The sequence below is a fragment of the Pyrus communis genome, chromosome 5 (assembly GCF_041283825.1).
Source record: "Pyrus communis isolate YQ-2024b chromosome 5, ASM4128382v1, whole genome shotgun sequence".
Classification (NCBI taxonomy): domain Eukaryota; kingdom Viridiplantae; phylum Streptophyta; class Magnoliopsida; order Rosales; family Rosaceae; genus Pyrus; species Pyrus communis.
In genome coordinates this window covers 32,347,504-32,360,577 of record NC_142569.1, presented here as the reverse complement: position 1 = coordinate 32,360,577, position 13,074 = coordinate 32,347,504, and the positions used below count along the sequence as shown (strand labels likewise).

General features: G+C 34.8%; 1 protein-coding gene across 3 annotated transcripts; it reads left to right on the top strand.

Annotated features, from left to right (window-relative positions):
• The first annotated feature begins 2,673 nt into the window (after window positions 1–2,673).
• Window positions 2,674–11,038, top strand: SOL1 (carboxypeptidase D). Of its 3 annotated transcripts, none has more exons than XM_068465950.2 (15): window positions 2,674–2,928; window positions 3,255–3,321; window positions 3,424–3,519; window positions 3,734–3,764; window positions 3,883–3,939; window positions 5,063–5,158; window positions 5,998–6,120; window positions 6,555–6,659; window positions 7,283–7,329; window positions 7,687–7,812; window positions 7,894–7,996; window positions 9,114–9,176; window positions 9,367–9,450; window positions 9,865–9,928; window positions 10,472–11,038. In XM_068465950.2, the coding sequence occupies exons 1-15, from the start codon at window positions 2,829–2,831 to the stop codon at window positions 10,762–10,764; spliced, it is 1,455 nt and encodes a 484-aa protein (XP_068322051.1). In that variant the 5' UTR covers window positions 2,674–2,828; the 3' UTR covers window positions 10,765–11,038. The 3 variants fall into 3 exon arrangements, with proteins under 3 accessions (XP_068322051.1, XP_088551101.1, XP_068322052.1); XM_088694975.1 differs by lacking the exon at window positions 10,472–11,038 and adding an exon at window positions 10,292–10,374 and having other exon boundaries at window positions 2,693–2,928; XM_068465951.2 differs by lacking the exon at window positions 3,255–3,321 and having other exon boundaries at window positions 2,789–2,928.
• Window positions 11,039–13,074: the final 2,036 nt, after the last annotated feature.

The window sequence follows — 13,074 nt, the reverse complement described above, 5'->3', positions numbered from 1 at the left end:
TTGTAATTGGATTTTCAAATTTTCTTATTATTATTAAAAAGAGAGGGAGGAATTCAAAACATTACAATAATTTAGGAAATTTAGAGTTTTGAACTGAGACGCATGAGTGAAAACTCAACACCCTATCCACTAAGATATTATAATTATATCTACACATGCTATGATCTCGTTTGTTTGTTAAAGAGTATTGACTTGGGTATAACTATTTACTATATCGAAAGCAATTTGAAGGAATAAACGGATGATAACTTCCTTATGTAGAAGTTAAAAGTTATTCATGAAGAAGAATAGTCTTTAATCCTATTCTTTGTGTGAGGATTAGTATGGATATATTTTCTTCATGAATAACCCTCGAATTGGACAAAATATGAAATTTGTTATGCATTTCTTCATGAATATACATGCATACAAAAAAAAAGAAGATAGTTATTGAAAACGTTTCCATTGAAGAAACCATTCATTTCCAATGCCCCTCCAATAGTTAAATGACGAGGTCTAGTTGTCTCTACCCAATTTTCTTTGTCCATATCACTTCAAGAAACGGGCTTTTTTGGCTTTCGTGTTCAAGAGACGGGGGCTTAATAAATACTAGCATTTGTCTACACATTTTGTTTGTATGAACACATTTTTTTAGAAAATGAGAATGAGAGAGGGAGAGAGAGAATGTGGGGGAGTGGGAGGTTTATTTATTTATTTTTATATTGGAGGTATTTGAACATCATCTTTAGATGAGGCTTCGATAAAAAACAATAAAATTTGGAACTGTGAAATTACACTATTTTTCATCATTTTTTTAGTGTGATAGAAAACTAAATAGTATTTTTACCATCTTTTAATTGACAAATAGGGTTTCATTAATTAATAGAGATTCTCTCAACTAAAAAGCAAAAAAAGGAAGTCGTAATTGGTAGTATGATAGTTCAATGTACGAACTGTTTACATAATTTTTCATAACAGATAAATATCTTTTAACAAAGTAATTACTATTGATTTTATTGGAAAACTATTTTGATAATTATTTCATTTAATTCTTATTCAGCTTAATTCAAGTCAAACTAATCTAATATAGTCCATAAAATTAATTAAATTCAAGATAATCAAGTGTATCCTAAAGAATTGATCCAGCCCTTGGGAACACTTTCGAACGATAGGACAAAGACGAAAGAGGCTCCATTAATGTAAGGAATATATTAATTACGACATATAATATGTCACCATAGCACTAACAATTTAATATTATTTGTAACAATGCAATAAAAGAATAATAACCATTAAGATCGATCCAGATCATGGTTATTGATATGCAATGCATTAGGTGTTGATACAACAGTCGTACACGTGTCCAAAGTTTTGACATTTCTTGGTCGGCCATCTTGGGGGTCCGCGTTGAGACCATGATATTGATGACGTCAAGCTCAGCCAATCAGAGGCGATTTTAAAAAGTTTGGACGGTTGAAGATAAGTAGGTGCATGATGCAGTTGCTGACGAATAAACTTCATTCCTTACCACCAACGCCAATTGTTTGAATAACTAAATCTGATGGATACACACATTGCTTGGGGTAAGGTCATGGGGGAGGCTACAATATTTCAGTGTTCGAATATTTTATCACATCGACTCTTTAGATTCACTTTAACATTTGTCAAAACTTTTAGAATTGTTGAAATTGAACCTAAAGATTTTCAAATCGCAAAGTATCCACATGTCGATTCCGTTAAAGATTAGATTGTAACTTTTAATGGTGAATTCAAGATTCAAACTTTAGGGGAGTTTAGTGTTAATGTTTAAGTTTTTCAGATAAAAATAGAGTATGAAACGCGCAGAACAAAGTTCAATTTATTCACTGAGCCTTTTCTTCAAACATTTGATAGGCTTGTTGTCGTCAGCCAATCCATGTTGCACATATGTTAACAGATATCGTCATATGTCAAAGCAATTCGATGAGTGATATCGAAAATTTTTTTCAAGTGCTGTGACGTAACCTGTCGAGATATGCTTAACATGCATTATATCAAACCCTTGGTAGGCACAAAAAAAAAAAAAAATCCATTCCAAGCATTCAGAGAGTTTTCGGAAGTACTTCACATGTATATGTTTTGGATTGGGTGATCCTAGGACCACCTTGGTTCCAATGTACATCTGTCCCTGGTGATGCCTACCACGGTTCATTCACAAACATGATATGCAGCATTGGATCCATATAACTCTTAATTCATGTTTACTTCAATTAAGAATGAGAAAAATGAAGGATTGAGAGAACATAGTAATATGGAAAATAAAGAAAGAAAATCGGATCAACTAGCCCCCCTAATTGATATGGTTCCTGTTTTTTAGGTATTTGATAACGAATTTTAAGAAAAAACTAACACTTTTTCGGATTTCTTATGTCTTAGTAAACATATGAGAAAATTTAGATATTACATTCGACAACTAGTAAATTCCCTAGGTAATAGATAACCATTTCCAATATCAACTTTGTCATTTTGTAATATAGTTTGGTGACATTCTCTACACTTTAACTCAAACTATATCAACAAGATTAAACTATTAAATTTGGTTTGATCTGGCTAGGTTTGTATGGCTAATTTAGGCCCAAAGACAAGTTGTTTGACAAATGGGCCGAGATCCATTTGCAACCCATACCTCGAAGTCCCCGTTACTTTGCTTCCATTGGAATTTGTAGCCCATTTTCCCGCGAGATCCAGCATCTCCGATCTTCGTCTTTACGATTTTCTTCTTCTTCAACTCCTTCCGAGTTCCAACAACCGCTTCCTGAATCCGATGCTGGAGCTCCATCGCCACCATCGTCAACCCCAAAGATCACATAATGAAGCTTGCTCTTTCCATCCTCTTCCTCTCTCTCAGCTTCTCCTCTTTTCTTCGTACTGCCACTGCTAGAGGCGGCCTTCACAGTTCCTACCCCCCAGGTCCCTCCCATCTCCTCATCTGTGTTATATATATATATATATATCTGTATGCATTTTTATGTCTATGTGTATATGCATCTGTGTACATTTAATTTTTTGGTTGTTTTTGGAAGTTGAAAAACTGAGATTACAAGAACAAGAAGTAAATTGGAAAATTTTCCTTTGATTTCCCAGGAACCAAACGGTAGTTAATTATGTAAGACAGATTATCATGCCTATTGCTTTTATACATTTTTTTTCTTTCTGTTTTGGTGGATTGGCGTTACTTAAAAAGGAAACTAGCTTAGCATTAAGAATTTAGCTAATTGTAAGTTAAATGTTGATAGTTATCGAATTTGATCCTCGCGGTGGTTCTGGAAGGCAATTGTTTGAAGATAAGGAGTCTCAGAAGCGGTATTTATCTCTAAAGTTGAAGTTTAGTAGCTTGACATGAATTATGTAATCTAATTTGATATACGTATGTGTTTATTGAAAATGTAAAAAAATTTGCGACAGTGTTGACGTAGCTCAAGGGTACATGACTAACTCTGACCTGGAACGGGCCATTAAGGTGTTCGGCCAAAGATGCAGTAACATTTCTAGGGTTTACAGGTGATTACTTGGACTTGTGCATTTTTTAACATGTACCAGATTAAAATTTTACCACTTCTTGGTATATGAATAAAACAATGATATTTGTTAGTCGTAGTTTTAGTTGGATAAATGCTAGATTTTATTGTAGAATTTTTGTTTAGGCAGCTCACGATGATTATGCTGATTTATCTTTCTATTCTCCTGTTGAGGGATTTTTCGAATGGATTATCAGTATTGGGAAGAGTGTGAATGGGGTTCCTCTGGTAATCGTTTCACTGAAGTTTCCTCTTTGCTTTCGATCGCTTTGGTTTTATTTATTAGAATAACATCTTGACTCACATCTTATGAAGTTTGTAATGTTTGATTTATTATTGCTTGTAGTGGGCAATAGAAATTTCTGATAAGCCTGGGAAGGAAGAGCCTGAACCTGCATTTAAGGTGAATGTTCTGTTACATTCAAAAGCTCAAACAAAACAATTTTTTATTTTTGAATATTAATTTATCCAAATTATCCAAGCTGTGCTATTTGGTAAAAACTTTTGAATCCTGAAGTTTTATTCTTTCCTACATACAATCAATTTTTTTTGGAACAATGCTCGTTGATAGTGTGTTTATCCATAACCCAGAAAAAGTTACCATTCAAAAGAACAGGAACTTGTTGTGATGCTGTCAAGATTAGCAAAAATTAGTCCTTGCAGCTGTTTGGAACTGAATTTAACCATAAAGCTGTGTAATAAGGATGCAGACACCAGTACCTGAAATCTTTTTGCAACAATAATGCTGAATAAGGGTCAGAAACTTCAGTAATAGGAAGTTTAAATTGATTGCTTAGCGGTGGAAGTTAAAATAGTGCGATATATTTATGTCTCTGACTCTCTGGTATTGCACCTTTGAATCCAGAAGGTTTAGGTACCTGTTTACCACCGAATTGAGTTGATTCTGGTATCCATCTGAGCTCTTTATAAATTCATTCCACTAGTTGAATTATGTTACTTGTCCCCGAGGAAGGAGAGACTATCAATTGAATGTGTTTTGAGGGCAGTTTTAGTCACACTTTTTGTTACTTTTTCTCTGATCTTCCATGGAAACAAATGAAGGAAGCTGTTATGAGCCACTTACGACCACAAGAAACTTATAATGAATCTGAGAAGCGGTAATAGGACAGATTATAATTTATAAGTACATGCCAAAAGATCACATGCAATTGGATAATTTGTTTTCCCTCTTCTCTTCCTTAAAGTTCAATGTTTCTGAATTCAACTGCAACTAATAATACATTATTAATATTTTTTTGTTGTTACCCTTTCATTTTCCACCTGCCACATTTCGTGTTTACTGTTGAAAACTGAAATCTTGAATTCAATTTTTGTAGAAAAAGTTTTACTCACTACCCGGTTTTCAGTTTTTTGAGTGTTTTCGTACAGTGACTGTGTAGTATTTTTGTATTTGGTGTGCTACTTGAAAGCTTTCGTTTGTTCTTTAATGTAAATCGCTTGTTACTCATTTATGCAATTTCAAGTGCTTTTTTAACATTTTTTGATAAATATGCTGGGTGCTGCAGTACATTGGAAATGTGCACGGAGATGAACCTGTAGGCCGGGAGCTTCTAATTCTACTTGCAAATTGGATATGTGACAACTATTTGAAAGATCCTTTGGTATTTTTCCTTCCTTTTATTGCAAGTGTTTGTCTAATTATTGTTCTGTAACTCTTTCATGTTATATACCCTACATGTCTTTGTAATTTACGGCAAATTACTTCATTCTTTCGTTTTGTCTTTTCCTGTGTTGAGTGTTATCCCACATTGCTCTTATTTTCATCTATATGTTCCTGTTTTGACATATCTGCTTCGTGAATAAAGTATTTTCAGACTTGCTAACAGAAAAAAAGAAAAAATATTTTCTGACAACTTCTGCAAGTTTCTATATTCCTCTATTCGCAGGTCATTTCTGAATTTTTTACACTTCAATTGTGATGTGTGTTTTTTAGTGGACTGTAGAAAATGGAAAGATGAACGTTGCCTTCACTTTTGTGCTTTAGAGCTTACAACATTGGGGTTTTAAACTTTTATCTGTTGAACCCCTTAGAAGAACCATCATTTAACTAAGTATCTTATGAAAAAATAATTGATATCATGCCAAATTAGCGTAAATCTTAATCAGGTGGAAGAAAGAAATCCTTTTTGCGAGACATGTGCATCCATCTCTTCCTCTGACCTTCTGGATTAACGTTGCATCTTTTATGCTGCGGAGCATATATATGTCGTTTGTTTTCTTTCTATATTTTCCTAGTCCTTGTTATTGAACCCTTTTGATTCTCCAAGTTTCATTTGAGTATAAAACTAAAGTGATCAGTGTTAACTCAATTTTTGCATCATAATATCATATAAACCTATTTTAAAGTAGTTATTTGTTATTCGTGTCACAAATATTAGTTCTGCATGGTTGCAGTTGTACAACATTTAACGTACTCTCAAACATCCACTGGTCACTGCAGGCAACATCGATTGTGGACAATGTGCATCTTCATTTGCTGCCGTCTATGAATCCCGATGGGTTTTCATTAAGGAGGCGGGGTAATGCAAATAATGTTGACCTAAATCGAGATTTTCCAGACCAGGTACTTTCTGAGTGACAAGATTTAGTTTCCATCATCAATAGGAAGAGTCAATGACTTGTGGCCAAGGAAAGAAATAAGATGCAATGGAAGTAAAATATTGTTAGCGAGACCTAAGGTTAAAATCTTAAATGCCAATAGAAATAATTAATTTGGGTATAATTTTATGCCATATGAATTTCATGGATATCTTTGTTGAATAAATGCTTGCAAATGGGCTGTACTATCATTATTATTATGAGATTCCACTTCCTGTTAGTTGAATAGGATTTAAACCTCGAGATTGATATTCACTGTAGATTCCAAATTACAACCTCTATATAGTGGGATGTCTGAAGCATCTTTTGTTTAGTATTTGTTTATATTATGGCCTTAACAATGATCAGTAAAGTCATTGGTCAATTTTCAACAATAAGAGACATTGACATGAATGACAGTTCTTTCCGGTCAATGATGATGAGGATTGGAGACAACCTGAAACAATAGCAATAATGAAGTGGTTGAGAGAGATACAATTTACTGCATCTGCCAGCTTGCATGGGGTAATACATTGTGTTTTTCCTGCTATGATCCGTTCTTTTAGTTTATTCCATAAGTACAGCTGTGCCCTTATCATGAAGTTGTTTGAGCAGCCAACCAAAATTTCCTGCTTACTGTCAGTAGCTTGCAAAAATAATCAGTTATAACTCTTTGCCATAATTGAGATCTGCATGCTGGTAAATACATTTGGTGTCAAACTTATGGAGAATATTTAAGGATACAGAGAATGCCTGAACTACTTCTCTCTTCCGAGACAAGGAAGACATTAGCTTAATCAATATGACATATAGTATTTACCAAACACAAAGCCGCTGCATTAGTGCTTGTCAGCTTGTACTTTGGAGCATGCTACCTATGAAATGTTTGTTTTAAAGTTGGTTATTGGAAGACTTCTAGGAAGAAAGGAATTTGTATATTGATCCATCCAAAATTTGTTAACAGATCTAATATAGCTCCTTATCCTTCATCCACATTCATTTTTTTCGCTCATCCAAATCAGTTAATTCAAAAAATACATAATGTTCATAGGGTTTAATTCCAACAGGTGGTTCTCTATCTTAGCTAATGGATTCTTTGATCCAGATGTGGCGCAATTAGTCATTACCAATTCTTTTGTTGTTCACAGGGTGCCCTTGTTGCAAATTATCCATGGGATGGCACTCAGGATAAAAGGTAATCATTTTACTAGCATTAAAATTCTGCATTTGCTGATTGTTATCTTGATAGTATGGTCTTGCTTTCTTAATATGCTGTTGTGTATTTGCTGTTCTTTGTTTTCCTTTTGTCTTTTAAAAGCTTGAAATCTTGTCCTCTTAATGGGAAAACCTGTCAACCTTTAGCTCTCTTGGAACATCTTAAAGTGTTACTATAATGTTATGAACATTGCCGACTACTAATATAATTTATGAATTTTCAAATGATGCCTAACAAATGTGCAACTTAGAATAGCATTCTCCCAGAATTTATGCTAAAGCGCCTTACTTTTTATTTTGCACATGCCCTTGTCTTTTGATCTAAATTAAACTACAGGAGAGATTATTTTGCATGTCCGGACGACGAGACATTCCGGTTCTTAGCAAGTGTGTATAGTCGCTCTCACTACAATATGTCATTGAGCAAGGAATTCGAGGGAGGGATTACAAATGGAGCATTCTGGTATGATGGCTTGAAACATTACAATTTTATGTATTTTCTTTTTGTTTGATATTCATCAATTGCTTCTTGCACCTGTTGTAGGTACCCCATATATGGAGGCATGCAAGACTGGAACTACATAAATGGTGGCTGTTTCGAAATAACGTTGGAGATTAGTGATAACAAATGGCCTACTGCTAATGAGGTTAGGCATCAGTTAGGGCGTGTGTTTGCAACCTTGATATAAAATACTATTTTAGCAAAGTTTATCATGTATGGGGATATGGTTACACCCTTGGTGTAGCCATAGGTCCAATGGATCTTAGGGCAGCGGGGATGGAACTTTGCATGGTACTGGCTGTTCTTGTTAAGAACTGAAAAGATAAGTTTCCGTGGGGCAAGAGGTCGAAGATAAGTAAGAACAAATTCTTTAACCTTGTTCATGCTCCATTAAAAATAGAATGCAAATCTATTAAGCATGCATTAACAGAAACGCTCCTCCTCAAACATAGCTCAGATTACTTGAGCAGGAGCCTTTATTTTTTGTTTATTTGTCTTAGGCATGATATCTGATGAACTGGACACTTCAAAGTGACTTAAAATATCATTGGAGGGGATCTAGCAATCTTATCAGTGTGGGTTTACATTTTCAGAGTTAATAGCCTCACATCACTCCCTTCAAAACACGAGAGTGTCTATTCACAATCTAAATTTCACCTCATTGAAGGGTTTTAGGCAGGGGATATATTTTGATGTCTGTTTAAAGAGAAGCTTCATCAACTGTGTCAGTGTCTCCTTTGTGAATATCCTAGGAAAAATACTCTACTGGAGTGTAAGCATGCTAATCTCCAAATTGATTGTTGTGCCCTTTTTTCTATTGGTTAAGAACGTTGGGTTACTCAGTATCCTAACATGGCTGATTATTTTGATTTTGTCCTTGCTTCAAGTTTTGATACTATTCTAATATCATGTTATGTTCTTTGTTCCTGACCTATACACGAGGCACAATGTTAGTTAATCATTATATTCTGTTTGTTTCTTTTTTCCTATTAACATAAGCTTGTCCACAGTAGGTTTTATTGCCTTCTTGCTTGTTTACATGTTTTAGTTGATTTGTTATATCGAAATTTTGGTAGTTTATATCTATTTAGTTAGGAAGATTCACGGATGTTGTTGCCAGCCTGTTCTATGTTGGGTTCATTTTTTAATGATTAATTGGCACAAGTGACTTTTATTTGCCCAGGAAAATTATTTCCCGTTCGTTTTAACTTACTATCATTTAACCATTTGATGTGTTGTCTTTTATGCATAAAAACATGCAGCTTCTCACTCTTTGGGAATACAACAAAATGAGCATGCTTAATCTCGTTGCAACCGTAGTCAAGGTATGTTACAACAGGAACAGAATTTTTATTATTTTAGCTTGTGGTCTGTTGTTTGATTCCATGGTGCTTTTCTCTATGTGGAACATTTGAGAATAAGAGCGAAAATTCTCCCATGAAGCCATTTCAGATTTTTCAAAATTTTAATTTTAGATGGGTGTGATATCGTTAACTACACTCTTGTACTCTTTAGATAGGAGTACGTGGAAGGATCTTTTCATCAGATGGTGGGAGGCCGTTGCCTGGATTTATTGCAATCAAAGGGATAAATTCCACGGTATATTGATGAACTTTCATTTTATTCTTCAAATTGAGGGATAATTTGTTTTTCATATTATGATTGTACAATATGGCTTCAATTTGAGATGTGAAATTGGACTGAAGTTTTAGAATCGAATTGAGTAGTAGATCAAAACAGCTGTTGAGTAGCCTAAAGTGTTGTTGGGATATTTTCTAGCCGTATGATTAGTAGAGTAAATGATAGAAATACATAACAAAATGATCTGTTTGATCAGTACATTTCAAAATAAAAGAAAATTGGATAAGCATTGGAATGTCGCTTATTTTTGCTACGCCTTTTGGTTTACGTCATAGTTTGTTATACTTTTTTGGTCAGTTAGCTTTTGTACATTACTTGATAAGCTGAAGGGGACTACATGTAAACCAATGGCTTATCTATTTTGACCGACAGATTCAAGCTAGCAGAGCAATTGCGGATTACCATCGCTTGCTTTCCCCCGCTGGAAGATATGAAGGTATTTACAGATTACATCCGTTTTCATACCGAGCTGGATGCTTTAAATATTAAAAAGAGAAATTATGATGCAATTTGAGAATTAAAACTACTGGTATCATTTTATAGAATATAGACCACATTTCCATGGTTGTACACTTTTTCATGTATGTCATATGGAAATCGTTATATCTATCATGGCATTGAACATGAAATACTTTCTCTTTCCAACAAACTTGGCCTAGATCTAGAGAGTAGTGGATTGTTTATTGAGGACATGAAATGAGAGGATGTGACGTGAAGGTTCTCTTTTTCTGCTCTTCTTATTCCTGGTGTAATTGCAGCTACCGGATTTTATGGTAATTGAACTTAGTTTCTTATGAAGGGGGAACATGCGATACAATCTGTATCTTGAGTCCTTGACAATAGATCCGTCGAAGAATTTTGGAAACGAATGCTTTATGGATGTATGCTCATAGTTCTAATTCTATTATGCTACCAATTTCTCATCTTTAGATGGCTTTTGATGCCTGAATATTTTGTTGGATTTACTGGTTACGTGCAGTCACAGCTACTGCACCTGGGTATAAATCAAAGACGACATGTATCTGGTTGGAAGAAGCAGGTGCGACGAATGTAGATTTTGTTCTCGATCCTGTAGTCAATACCAGAGGAATTCAAGTTCGAAGTGCCTGTGATTGCAGCTGGGGCAGTATGGGCATCATTTGGGGAACCCCTTTCGAAGTCTACCTGCTTTTGATTGTTATTGTAGGGTTCCTTTTGTTTTTATACAAGAGGACATTTAGCCGATTAAAACAAAGGCAGTTAGTAGGACCAAAAAGGCCAATTGTGGCGTAAGGATCGACTTAACTTGTCATACGGAGTTTTTCTTTCTGTGAGAGTCAAAATTAAGCCTCATTCCCTACGTAGAAAGGAACGGGGATGATAACGAACAATGCAACAGTGAAGACGGAAAAGAATACGTGTACAGCACTTGAGCAACATCAAGGTCCAGATCAACTGATATCTGTGGATGATAACTTTGTATTGTTTGGATGTATTTTCCATTTCCTCGTGTAGCAAAAAGACTAGTTAACTTCTTAATCATTTAGGTCCAGATCAAATTTGTGCATCTTTTCCTTTCAATGTGTTTTTTGTTGTCCAGTTGAAGCTCTTGGCTCAAGCAAATTTCAGGCACGTTAGCACCGGCTGTGCTTGTCATCAAAGGTGGGTGAGCACCGGGAAGCACCACTCAAGAAAGTGCCGTTGTGGTCACCGGCTATAACTCTGTCACTACTTAAACTTGTAAATCTGGTACCCTCTCCGAAGCTCAACTATTGCTTTAAATCTTTTGAAGACAGCAAACACCTTTGACTTATGCTTCAAGAAAAACAACCAACACATTCTTATACAATCATTCATAACGACAAGAAGTGCCTATTTCCACTTGGTGTTGTGACCTGCATAGGACCACACACATTTGAGTGTATCAACTCCGATGGATGGCGTGCTTTCCGAATCATCTCTCTACTGAAGGCTTTTCTGTGATGGATTTCAACCGCACATCCTTCACATACTCCATGTGCTTGTTTCAGCTTTGGTAATCCAATTACCATTTCGTTGTCCACCAACATTTGTAGACTCCGGAAGTTCAAGTGACCAAGTTTTCTGTGCCACTCCCAACTCCCAAGCAATGTCTTCCACTGCAGCTGTTGGTGCATTCAAATCACAGATTCATACCCCTTGATTCAAATCTAACCGAGCTCTGTGGCCATGTTAGTCTTTGTATATGATTTTGGTGAGATTGAGATGATATCAGCAAGACATTGACTAGCTCGGTGAGCTGAAGTTGCAGTGAACAAAGCTTATTTATCAACATTGAGAATGAGAAACCACAAACTAATGATACGAATAGGCCGGTATTCACGAAAAATAAACTTATTTCAAGTCACTGATTATTGCTAGGGTTTTCAAAACCTTCTCAAGCCGTAAACTCTAGTTTTAATGGCGATTCCGCCGTGGCTATGTCCGATTACCACTTTGGATACATCAGCCCCAATGCAGTAGACACGGTCATCGAATAACTGAAATCCCATTAACATGATTGTCTTTCTTCTTGTAATTTATCTTGATTTGTGTTACTGGAGATCTTCTGCATGATTTGTGTGACACATTAAAAGTGAGATCTAACCATGAGGATTACAAAAGAAAATTGACCTATCCTAATTTAATTTTATCAACATTTTAATCTAAGAATGTTCATGCCAAGCACAAAGCAATATCATCATCACTTGACCGATTAGGTCCTCTAACATGATCATTTAGCCGTTAGATTTTGTGTGGATGTTTGAAAATAAATACATATATACTATAGAGTTTTTGGGGTGAAATTTGAGTTAAATATTTTTTTAATTGTTCTAGCCTTTAGATTTAAATTCAGGTCATCAATTTTTTTTTTTTACCGTCAAATATGCTCATATTCAATCACAACAGCTCGATTTAATACATTATAAATATTTTTTTTTATAAGTTGGACAGTTAGGCTATCTCCAACACCAAAGGCTGGCTAGAGGGCTCATCTTAGCACTCTGGCCCTCCAAGATATTAATATTTTAATGAACAGTACATGACCATATTTGCCTCCATCTCCAATCGAGGGCTAAAGGGCCATAGGGCTCGTTCCTGTCACAAAAACCGTCTCCAACCAAGGGCCAAACATAATTTATTATTTAAAAACTACAACTTAAATTCAAATCCAACGGCTAAGTGATGTTAGCTAGCCGTTGGATTTGAATTTTTAAAAATACTGTTTAAGTTTCATGTTGTTAAATACTTTTTTTTTATAGTGTATAATTTTTATGTTGGTTAATGTTATTTAATGTTGTTTCATATTGTTTAATGTTGTTTCGTGTTACTGAATTTAATTTAATGTTGTATAATGGCTTAGGAAGTTATAGGAAAAAAATAGAATTTAAAAAATATATGAAACAAATTTTGTAAAATAGAAGTTATAGGAAAAAAAATATAAAACAAATTTTGTAAATTAGAAGTTATAGGAAGTTATAGAAAAAAAAATAGAAGTTATAGGAAAAAAATTGTGTAAAAAAAAAAAATTCAAAAATAATGGCTAGCTGACATCAGCTAGCCGTTGCATTTGAAATTTGGCCT